Source organism: Phyllopteryx taeniolatus, chromosome 3 (assembly GCF_024500385.1).
Source record: "Phyllopteryx taeniolatus isolate TA_2022b chromosome 3, UOR_Ptae_1.2, whole genome shotgun sequence".
NCBI lineage: Eukaryota > Metazoa > Chordata > Actinopteri > Syngnathiformes > Syngnathidae > Phyllopteryx > Phyllopteryx taeniolatus.
Window position 1 is genome coordinate 27513576 of NC_084504.1, and position 12234 is coordinate 27525809.

Sequence of the window (12234 nt, forward strand, 5' to 3'; positions counted from 1 at the left end):
AACAGCCATTCGAACTCCTTACCTCAGAAACTGAGGCAGACGTACTAGGCACTATCGTGCTGTCATCTTTTTGTTATTGACAGCAACTGGCAATTATCTTTAAATGTTTACCTGAGAAACGATTTTGTAAAGGTGTGTGTGTGTGTGTGTTTAAAAGATGAAATCAATTCAAACAGGAGAAAGCGGCTTGGTAAAAAGTTTATTTTAAAAAGAAAAGTAGCGCTGGAGCAGACAAGACACCTCCCAGCATGAACTCCCAGTAAAGCGCGTCATGTCGCCGTTTATCTTACAGTGGGCTGCTACACTCGTTTCTAATATCTGATGTTTTTACACTTGATCTGTTCCATTGACAGAGATGCTCTGTACCCCATTGCTTCCTGTTTCAGCAGCTGCTGACATGTTTGAGACAACATCTGCCCACGTTCCCTTACTCTTGGGGCTCCCAGTAACCTCGTCGGATGTTTGGTCAGATTGCATCTCTTCAGTGGCCTTGACCCCATTTGCTGCACTTGAGTCACCATGAGCAAAATCCTCCGTTTTGGCTTCAGCATTTAAACCCACACTTTGGCTGGGCTCTGCCTTGCCTCTGTCCACTTCTGTTTTCTCCTCTCCCACGTGACCGTTAGCTGAGCCCACGGTGTCGACTGAGGTTCCTTGCACTCGCTGGCTCTCACTCGTTTCCTCCAGCGTCAGGCTTCCTCCGTTCGGAACTTCCTCGCCCGCGCCGCTTCCTGTTTCTTGAGCTGGCTCCTCGTGTCCGTTCGTAACCTCTAAGAGCTCTTTCGCGGCTTGACTCATCAGCTCTTTTGCCACGGCTGCCTTTACTTCCTGATGTTTCTGCTTGTACTCCTGATACCTGTCACTATAAAAACACTTACGATCATTGAATAGCTTTGAATGTGAGTGTTTTCTTCAGGTAAGAGGAGATGTTCATCTTCGTGAGTGTAAGAATGTGTTTTAAACTGGCGTGTGTTAGCTCTACAACAATAGCAACAAGCAAGTCACCATCAGCTATTTCAATTTTTCATTACAGTACTAATCATTTACCTGATAGCGATCTTCTTGAGCCCAGTGACCAGAACCATCTGCTCCAGAACATTCTCACTTGTAGGGGACAGGCACTAAAAAGCAGTGGGCACAGTGCAGGTTGAAAGAAAGAGCATTCCCTCCAAGGTTTAAAGAAGTTGCTTGTTACCTCCACTGCGTGTTCTGTAGCATTAGCTCCAGCCTGTCTGAGGGAGCGTTCTACCTGCACGGCCTGCTTGGTGATTGTACACAGAAACTCTTTGCTGCATCGTGTCTGAGGGTGATCCTCATCAAACTGTGGAGGAGAACAGATGTAGGATTGAATCCAATTCATTCATTCATTCATTCGAATTGCGTGCGCTGAGAAAAGGATGCTGACCAAGGCGGTGAAAGCCACGAGGGCCTCTTTTTCGTGATTCATAGCACCTCGGTAGTCACCTTTGGTGCACAGCCACTGGGACACCAGATGCTGACTACACAGGAAAGGGTGGGGGGAATAAAAGTGATGTTGGAAATACGGCCAAACAATGGGAGAGAGGCTGGTGGAGACAAAATCTTACGAGAGGGCAGTGTGCATATTTTCTGGGCCGAAGAAGGAAGTGTTGAGTCTGAGGGCGTTTTTTAGGTATTTCCCTGCTTGGGCCCCTGTTGACAGCAGGCCAAGACAACTCTGCCAGGACAAGAAGGTTAGGAATATTTACAATAGTGATATGTTAATAATAAGAGCGATGCTTTGAATTCTTACATCTAGCCTGGCAATGTATGGGTGGTCTTCTCCATGGATGGTTAGCAGAAGCAGACGTGCTCTGAGCAAACACTTCTGGGCCAGGTTGGTCTCCCCTCCAGCACAAACATATATCGCTAAGAGTGCCTATATGAACAGAACCACACCAAAAAGGATTGTGAGCTTAGGAAACCGCATCGTCTCTGTGGAAATATGTCAACAGATGATTTGCGTTCATCTTCACAGTGACAGTGTTACGTAAACCTGCGATTTGCTTGAAAAAAAACAAATAGTAATGAGTGAAAAGGAAAGTTTTTTTAACTTACATATTGGTGGATAGTGTTGGGGTGATCAAACCCGAGCACTCTCTCACTGATGACCACGGCTCTCAACTGGAGACTGCGGGCCTGAGGAACAAAGAAAGCTGTTCAATAACAAGGCGCCATTACGCTGGTTGCAGCTGCCAAGACTGTAGTTACGTGGTGGTAAAATGCTAATTCAGTCACTCAAACTGTAAACAAACATTTTTCCACATCATGAGCCATATTTAAACATTGAAACATTTTCCACACACATTACTTACTATTGTGCCGCAAATTTTAATTTGTATAACAATCAATTTAAGACTCGCAAATTTCATTTTCAGATTCTCGCTATAAAACAAAATTTGAGCTTTAAAATTTTACTTATGAGCACATCGCTGACATTTAGTAGAGTTGCTAGAAAATAAAAACAATTAGAGCTCGTGAAATTATCAAATAATGCATTCAGTATAAAATTATACATGCACCGTATCTATACATTTTGCGAATAAATAAAATACTGAAAATATTGTGTTCAAGTAATGTTGTTGTTGTTGTTGTTGTTGCCAGTCAAACATAAAAGGAAGACATTATGATCACAGACGACAATGACAGGGTATATTTGACATCAATTGCTTTAAAAAAAAAAAAAAAAAAAAAATCTAATTATACATTTGGGTGATAACCAGGTGTCAAATGAAAAACAAATAAAATAAGTCTTCCTTGTTTGGAAAGAATTATTTGAGCATACATGAATGTGGGTACATGAAAAGTGAATAAATAAATAGATGTTCCCCTCTCCAACTTGATAGATTACAGCTATAATAGTTAACCCCTGCACCAATGCATAAACAAAAACATACAGCGCTTAATGAATACACTGAAGACAAATACACAACACTTTGCTTTGTTGCTCCCATTTTTCATGAGGTGAAGGCAGCCTAAGGCACACCGGTGCAATCATCGTCCTGTGAGGTGGCGTATTAGCTCAGCAAAGGAGAAGTGCTCACTAATACAGATTTGTCAACGCTATCTGAGCAAAATCGGCTTTTGTGGACACCAGAAAAGATCTTTGAGTCGCAACCTACCTCAGCAGCTTTCCCCTGAAGAAACGCTAACTTGGCCAGCAGGCTGTGGCAATAACAAGCCTCAGGATGGAGATCATCACACACTCTACCAAACAGATATGCGGCATCTTTTAGCTGTTCATAGGCCTGATCCAACAGACCTGCCGTTGGGACAAACATTCATTTTGAGCTTGAAGGTCAAGACACCTCGGTTCATGGGTTCAGATGGACTGGCTCACCTTTCTCAAGGTAGTTCTGTGCAGCACGAAATGCCTTGGACGCATCTGAAGTGGGCATCTGAACGTGTTTGACAATGGGGAAGATGTTGATGATGTCGTCTGGTCCGATGGGAGCTTTACTGTGGCTGTCAAAGGAGTAGTCCCTCAATCTCAGCTGGTGTGGACACAGAATGAACAAACGTCGGGATTCCGCTTCGGTTAAGGTTAAGTTTGAACAGTTTGTTAGCTGAATTTCCCCAAAACGGGGAATTTGTCGCCATCAAAACTTTGGAAAGGCGAGGTGCGTCCATTAAGTATTTCTTACTCTTGTGCTTTTTTCGATACCTGTACTCCAGTTTTTAAACAGAATTCCCTAAGCAGTGAGATCTTCTGAAGTCCGTAGCGTTCAACCAGTTGGTTCAGACCAGGACTGCCAAAAAGAGAAAAAGGCAGTTGGTGTAAAACTAACGAGCGTTTGCATTGCAAAGGAATTAAGCCAGAGCGACAAGAAAAAAAAAAAAAACAAGTTCTAGCTTTACCCAAGACTGTCAGAGAGGCCGTATGTTTCAACAGCATCCTGGCAGACCTGGTTCCATAGCTCAGTCGCGGTGAGCGTGCTCCAGGGGGTACTCTCCGAGAGCCCGGGCCCTCGGCCACGGCGCCGTGACTTCTTTTTTGTCTCCTCTCCCAATGTGGTGGCTGTGAAGTGAGGGACCAACAGGCAGCACAGGAAGTGACTGACCGCTGTAGCTAAACAAGGCATGTCCACTCCCTGCCAAGATGAAAGGTAAACCGCTATTTCATGATGCAATAAGAAGGTGGGAATCCATGTAGAAGCAATTCAAAGTACCTGGACGAAGCCGTTGAAGACTCTCTTTGTTGAGCGCGTTAATATTTCACTCCTGACTATTCTCTGGTGAAGACATAAGGAATTTTAGCCAACATGTTTTGGAGAGCACTTCTATGAATTCAAGCTAGTTGAACGGAATTTGGTTTGCTAAACACACCGTTAAATGCCTTAGGTTGTCTTTGTGTTTGGACTGGTTGATGGTTTTGATGACGTGGCCCAGATAGCGTAAGTTGATGCCTCTCTCGTGTAGCCCTTCCTTCAGGGAAGCTCCGTCCATTGGGCTCTCATCGCTTTGCAGACAATACTCCACCTGTAAATGCGCACATATGCAAACGGCTTATTTGCCACTGAAACCAGGTGTTCTGTAACTATCCGACAATGGAGGTTTACGAAGTCCATTCACACAATCAATGGCTGTACGTACAAAGGCCGGTATCTGGTGGGTGATAATGAAAGCCGCAGCTTCTCGCAGTAACTTTTCTTGCATCTGGAGTGACACGCTTTCACCGCTGGGGTATGATACTCCTGAATATACAGAACAAGAACAAAATGTCTGTGAAATGACGATTGGGTTTGTTCATAGACTCTAGTTTCTCTCGGTACCTGGAGAGAAGACGTTGGGGCAAAATCGCATCTCGAAGATGATTTCACTCAGAGAGCCCACTTCTCTACAAGCAGCTCGCACTGCCTCAGTGGCTCGAGAGTCACCTGTAAACACAAATATGTATGGAAATCATGTCAACTTTCCACAGTGTCCGCCAGGTGTTATGTAATCTGTCAGACTTCTTACAAGCTGTCGCACATTCTTCAAAGCCGCCGTTGTTATCCAACTTCTCCCTGACGAGCTTTGTGAACTGGGTGTGTCTAATAGAAGCGCAATAATGTCATGAGAAGAAACCAAAAGTCAACATTTTTCAGAAGAACCAGTCGAACTCACTTGTGCTGGATGAAGACCTGCATCAACTCTGGCCTCAGTCTACACAGGCTGTGAGCAAAACTCTTCGGAAGGCCAAAGTCTTTCTGATAATTCGGTGGCCAGCCGCCTTTTACACCGGTGCTCTTCTCCTCAGCTCCTTTGCAGCTTTCTTTCTGCTCCTCTTCTCCACTTATTGTCTCACCATTGACTTCTGGACAGTAGTTGGCATCAGCCGGAAAAGTCCGAAACACATCCAATATGTAGAAGCGCCCGTCAGCCCCCAGCAGTCCTTGTGCATCCACTGATGTGAACAGCGGTACCCGGTGACCATTGGGGGCCAAGACAACATGTTTCTGGAGAGAAAGAGCTTTGGAAGCGTGAGCCAGGAGTTCCAGTAGGCGTCTGCGATGGGGGGACTCCTGCAATCCAGCATTCACTCCATAGAGCAACCCCCTAAACCAAAAACAAATTGATTGATTCATGATATTAAATAGAACAAGAGAACGTCACCAGGCCCGGAACATTGTCACCTGTGCAATCGGTAATGGGAGGACAATGATCTAGAGTTAAATCTTAATATCGATAAAGGAGGTAATAGTTCATTGAGATGTCGTGTTTAACACAATTTAATAAGCTTGTATTAGCGCAACATGTTGTAAGCTGATCTGGTGAGCCGTAAGTATCTCAACCCATTCAATGGGATTTGACATGCTGAATTGAAATTGTGTCTCAATGCGCAGCCTGGATGAGCTCCGCGTGAGACTTGATTGGACATCGCCACCGCTAATCTTGTACGGACATGACATTCAAAGATGTGGGATTTTCAGAACACAAGCAAGAAGTACGGTGGCCTGAAAGGGTAAAAAACAAAAACAAAAAAAGCTTGACTGGTGACAGTAACCCAAATATTGTGCATGAATTTAACCCAGAAGCAAGACATCTATACAATGTATAAAGAATTGTTGCTCCTGAAAGAAGAACTGATGCTGATTTAAAGGGGATCTTCGAAAGGACTGTACCGTGACACGGGAGCAGCTCCCTCATCCTGCTCCGTGCCTTCCAAGCCAGGAGCCAAACCTTGGGCTGACAGGCGCACTCCTCTGTAGTCTACGATGGCCGTAGGCAGAGTGTGCAACCCCTGCAGTCCCTGTAAATCACTGTAAACCTGCACCCCTTTAAGCTCCAATCTCTGAGCAGCCCTGCAATTGGACAACGTGGAATCACCTACGAGTAACTAATCAAATTGAAATGGTACAAAAAGCACAATTAAGAGGCTGTTGCATATTATAGAATATTAGTATTTTGTCACTTGCTGTATTATGTCCTTACCTGCGGCCCCTCTCGCCACCAAACACAGCACTAGCTGCCCCCTGGCTCATGAACAGGCCACCAAACAAGAAAGCCGGATCCTCAGGGTTACCGTTGACTGGCTCAGCAAAGCCTTCCACCACAGTCTCTGCCCCGTGGGACACGGTCCTCACAAATGCACTGTTTACCTGGGGAAACAGGGTTGCTTTGTAAGTGTGTGTCTAGACATCCGGATGACAGCTGATTTGAGTTGTTTTTTTAAGGTTACCTGCAGCAGAGCTCGCTCCCTCTGCAGTCTCTCCTCCAAACTTGTCTGTGGACGATCTCTGGCTGCTTGCAGCTCCTCATTCCAGTCCGGAGCCTAAACGAGTGAGTCGAGCAGGACTCCGTGTCGGTATATTGTTAAAAATGCAAGGATTGCCACTGTTATAAATAACCTGGTTTGCCGGTTGATCATCGACCCCCAGCCTGCTGAAGGTGTTTTTGTGGGTGCGTGTTGCACAGGGAGGGCCGAGCCAGCACGGCGTTTGGTAAGGAGTCGGCATCATGTCCGCTCGCGATATCTGATGCCTTGCAAAAACAAACGACAAACTAAATATTTTGAATGATAAAAGTTAACTTTGTTCAAATTGATCTGGCTTTGGATTATATTGGATAACCTTTGGTGGAGAGGGAAGTCTGGGCGTCCCTGCTAAAGTTACTGCCCCCGCGACCCGCCTTCGGATACGCGGTCGAGGATTAACGGATGGATGGATGGAAGCTTTGGTGCGATTCTGGCAGCGTATGCATCAGTCAGTTACGTCAGCAAAGTGTACATTTGTGCGTGATCTCTTCTTTGAATTGCTTTTCGGTTGGTCGGTGATTACATAAAAAAAAAACTGCGCAAGCAATTTACGCGTTTACAATTTGGAGACATTCGAGTATGGATAAAAATGTGTATCAAAAAATGCACTCTCCTTTTGCTGTGAGTATCAATTGAACCCTTTCCTTATAATGCCATATAATGCAAATGCACTTCAGTACATCCAGTCCGAACCACTGGCATCATTCTGCCTGCTAATTAACGCACAGGCGGACAAACCGGAGGATTTTTGCAACTTCGTTAAAAGGGACTGATCTTCCCTTTTTGCAGTTTGAGTCACGAAAAATAATTCCTGTTTTCACACAATAGACAAAGTATTGTCTTATATCATTTGATATATTTTGATTACAGTATAACAATCTGTAAGGAGTTAGTTACTGTAACTGGCTGTTATCAGAACTGAGAGCCCTGTCATTTGTGTTTGGCTTCAAAATAAAAGCAACTCGTCAGAGCACACGCTGACAATTGCAAAAACGTCCGCTCCCCAGAGTGTTGTGGTACAAGCAAATGCAGATTGTTTTTCGATTAAATGCTCTCGTAGTTTTACCTGTTTTTTGTAAAAGCTTGTTTGAAGGCAGGACTAATGTGGCAGAGCAGGTCGGTGAAGCAGTGGCACACCGGTGATGATTGCGAAGGACGGTGATCAAACACTTCTGGCGTCGATCTGAAATGCATTGATGATGCGAGCGTTAATGATGTAATCTATGACAATGAAACGATACAAATGAAAAGAATGTTAAAACGTTACCTGTTAACAAAGAAGCCTTTCGGACAAGATGTGACGTCACACCCTTGGCCCTCCGTCGTCACCACAGTAATGTACAGGAAGTCTCCTTGCAACTTCCTGTGACCTGGAGGAGGGTCCCAAGAGCTAAGAGACAAGTCCCGAAGGTAGCTTGGGACCTGATGGCAGCAAAATTCTAAAGGTTAAAGACAGCATAGATTTGATGGATTGTACAGTATCCACCTCTGGCTGGGAGCTATGTGGAAGTAGGGCCATCAGTGGTCTGTCTGCGGAACCGGGAAGGAGGTACTCGGGGGCTGGGCGATCATTGTTGGCCGCTTCTGGTTTTGGGTTGCTTGTAGACCGTTTCAGGCTTTTTCCGTTTGGGAAGTTTGGTTCTGAAGCAGCAATAACTTACTATTTTATGACCTTCTGTCATAAACAAAACAGTATCAAGTATGTGCGCCCACCTGGTGTTTGTGCATGCGTAAGCGTCTCCAGTAGGCTCGGTGAACGTCCTTCTCTCAATGCATCCTGAGGTCCAGATGCCCTCAACAGCTCGAGGACCCGAGCCAAATGGTGCCTTGCTGAGCGGGCAGTGAAAGGCTCTGCGAAGCGAAAAGGTCACAAGAACCTTTGTGAAAGTCACAATTATGCAGTAGAGCAAGTCGGCACTTCAACGGGAGCAAATTCAAACTGTCACCCCTACTGTAAATGTATTTCTGACAGTACGAGCTCATTTGGTTAGCGTGTCAGAAGTTGGAGTACTATAAATCGGGTAAGCCGACTATACTCTGAAATAACCACAATCCGAGCGATTCCCTTGATTAAAACCGGTCCATATATACTGGATATGAAGTGAAGAAATTCAAGTCACTAGAAATCACCGGTCGAAGCAAAGTGTTGTACCCTCAACCAGACGCAGGACGGCTCCAGGTTTAAGTCCCCTGATGTTTTGCAATCCTGCAAGGGGGTCGAGAGTTGCGCCCGCGAAGGCCAGGGACAGGTTGGAGCGCGGGGCGACCTCATCTCTTGAGAGCAAAGTTGAGAGCGCATCTTGAACTAGCCAAAATCCAAGAATCTTTGCACACAAAAAGAATAGTCACACACTTAGCTGTATACTCAGACCACCTTAAATTCACCACCTCTTTTTTATATTGCTGCCATTTGTTAAAATCATTTAAGTTCATTTCCCCCCTCATTCGTGTACACACAGCACCCCGATATTGACAGGAAAAAAAAACGTAATTGTAGAAAATGTTGCTGATTTATTAAAAAAGAAAAACGGAAATATCACACAGCCCTAATTATTCAGACCCATTGCGCAGTATTTAGTGGACGCGCCCTTTTGAGCTAATAAGGGCATGAGTCTTTTTTGGGAATGTTGTGTTACAACCTGCACGTGAGATCCACTTAAACAGATAAACTATCATGCCTTTACATAAAAGAAATCACACTTATGGTAAACGCGTCTAATGTTCATCTCATTCGGCTACATGATGAAATAAACATGTCCCTGACTGAGTCAGCACAGTCCAGTTCCTCACCACTCGAAAGTATGCCACAATAATATATGTATATTTTAAATATCGGGGCCTCTCTTGATAGGCCCATTCAAAACTAAGAAGCATCCTTGTCAAGCAAAACTTTTGCTATTCAGTGAGTGGAAACTCACAAAAGGTCAGGTTTTACTCTCAAAGGTCATAATAGTAAGTACACTGGCGCAATCTAATGAGATTTGATACAGAACGACAAGCGCACAAGCCATGTTTTGCAAAGATTACACTATATAATTCTACATGCTAAAAAAGTACAATATGTATGTATTTTTCAAGCTGTTGTACCTGAAATTCAAAGGGCTCCACTCCTGCTCCCTGGATCTTGACGGCAAACGACGAGTCGTCTTCATGCTTGCCAGCAGGAGCATCTTTTCTACGAGTAACACTGATAACATCTGTTTGGAGGGACATAACAGCTGTCTTCATACTGCTCATGAAATGCTGAACATTTGATTAAATTGACATGATTGACTACAGAGAAAATTAACAAATCAATTGACCGATTCATTGTTATCTTTTAATGATGCCACGAGAAAATCTCTTCGTATGATCTGAGCTCCTGTTTCAATTCCAAGGTTGCGTTGAGCAGAATAAAATCTCATCGTGGAGGTCTGTGTGGATGTAGCTTGCTCATCTTCAACCTTTTTTAACTCTTCTTCTTTAGAACACAAACTCGTCGTGAGACCGTATCAACGGTGCCTCTGCCGGTTAAAGCCTAGTGGTGACAGCGTTAGTCAACAAACCATTTAACACAACTGAATTCTCAATCAACCGATTGTTTTATTAGCGCTTCCATGGGTTTAATTAACTATTGGCTGAATTCAATGAAGAAATGAATGAGTAGTAAACGTGACGAATTGAATTCAGGCAAATAATTAAAAAAATGGGTGTGTCTGTACACATGCACACGCATACCCCTTATACACACAGAGAGAGAGAGAGAGAGAGACACACACACACACACACAGGGGAGAGCAGGACCTAGCATGCATAACCTACATTGCGAATAAACCTGTTGAATTTGCCTATCGGCCATCGTGTCGTCGAGGGTTGAAGGGACAACCACACCCAGCAGTGGCATGTGTAGACTGCAAAGTGCTTAAACACATAAACGAACACAGTGAAGCATACATGCATGCGTGCTTGTGCATCCTACTACACCTTCTCCAAGTGCCGCACAAACTCATTTGGGAGGAATGTGGCCATTCTACAAGAAAATCCTTGCTGTCAGCGTGGGAGTCCAATACTGGAAAGCACCCAAAGAACAGGTTCTCTCTTCGCCATTGGTTGGCAGAAGCTTCCTACCTCTTTTCTGGCATTCAGCCACCAGCCTCTTCTCAATAGGCGGTGACTTACTACTTGCATAGTTGACATGTTTATTTTGGTACCCACACTAAACAGGTTTAAAGCTTATTGACCAAAAGGTCGTTTTTTGTCACCTTGTCATGCATGGGCTTTTGGGGGTGACATAAGCTGTTGAACACTGTGCCTAAAAGCCCCATACATTTCTAAGAGAGTAGGAAGGCCTTAGGGCAATCTCGCCCGCACACATTCAAGCGTGACCACTCACTCCATCCTGTCTAAGGGGAGTGTTCAAAGGTAAGAAAGTTGTACGAGAATGAAAACTCCTTTATTCTTGGATATCAGGTTTTGTCTCTTCGGCTATTGGCAGTACGAATACCCAAAAACAAACATACTCAAAGCAACAGAAGCATGTTGAATGTCCCACCCCCTCGCACTCTCCAACATGGAGGATCCAAAGAAAAAGGAGGAAAATAAAGGAAAAAGGAAAAAACAAGCGTGTTTGGATTTCTCACCATTAGTCTTGGTTTGAGTTCTTCCGGCTGCTCCTTTCCTCGCTTTGTCCTTCATGTCTGTGTGTTGATTCCTTTTTCTTTTCTTCTTTTCTTCTTTTGCTTCACTATGCTGGAAACTGCTGCAGTCTTGCTTCAAGCTGGAATGCAATAAGACAGTGCCCCTGAAAATGTACTGCAGCTGGACAGCTTGTAAACCCAGCAGAGGGAAAGTAAACGACTATGCTGGACTGTGACTCCTGCCCCTTCTGTTCTGCAAACTCAACTTATCTGTTCTCTGTGTGTGTAAAAGGGGAAAAAAGAAAAAAAAAGAAAAAAAAGCCCCACCCTCTGGTTGCTCCACACAGTCAGTTCGTCTACTCTGCGTGTCTCCCACACGTTGGCTTGGGTGTGTCTACGCATTCTATCTGCGCTCACTCTTCCTACCTCAGGCATGTTTCAGTCCCTATAAGCCCTGCAGCAGAAGTGACAATAACTCATTTTGATTGGTAGCGGTTAAACCTCACTCAGCCCAATCATTCATTTGGAAATACAGTGCCAGTAACCTTCGGTGACACGCATGACGAAGTGGAGTCATAGTTAAAGGAAACTACTTACTACAAGTAAATTTTTTTTTTTTTTGCTTCCATAAACGGGTGCGTCTGTTTCTTGTTATGTGGTTACTCACGAATGACCGAGATATTTATTTACGAATCTACACCAAGCAAGACGGACAGACTTCGTTCTAAAAACATGGACCAGGATTCCATCAACATTAACATCCATATACACATCTCAGAGGAACGACAGAAAAGGTCACAACATAAAGTTAACTCAATTCCTCAAAGATGCTGTATGTTTTCAAGAGCTTCATTAAATGAATGA

At 44.3% G+C, this 12234-nt stretch overlaps 1 protein-coding gene across 2 annotated transcripts; it reads right to left on the bottom strand.

The window, feature by feature from the left end:
• Positions 1–185: 185 nt before the first annotated feature.
• Positions 186–11980, bottom strand: si:ch211-166a6.5 (clustered mitochondria protein homolog). 2 transcript variants are annotated; one of them, XM_061768107.1, is made up of 28 exons: positions 11374–11980; positions 9842–9951; positions 8907–9078; positions 8468–8605; positions 8241–8395; positions 8022–8176; positions 7821–7937; positions 6849–6981; positions 6680–6772; positions 6433–6599; positions 6123–6302; positions 5125–5556; positions 4978–5051; positions 4791–4895; positions 4612–4712; positions 4345–4497; positions 4188–4250; positions 3877–4109; positions 3683–3767; positions 3359–3512; positions 3141–3280; positions 2077–2157; positions 1772–1897; positions 1587–1696; positions 1406–1499; positions 1196–1321; positions 1048–1121; positions 186–862 (listed from the first exon to the last, which is right to left on the bottom strand). In XM_061768107.1, the coding sequence occupies exons 1-28, from the start codon at positions 11426–11428 to the stop codon at positions 328–330; spliced, it is 4161 nt and encodes a 1386-aa protein (XP_061624091.1). In that variant the 5' UTR covers positions 11429–11980; the 3' UTR covers positions 186–327. The 2 variants fall into 2 exon arrangements, with proteins under 2 accessions (XP_061624091.1, XP_061624092.1); XM_061768108.1 differs by having other exon boundaries at positions 9842–10271; positions 11374–11979.
• Between the last annotated feature and the right edge of the window lie 254 nt (positions 11981–12234).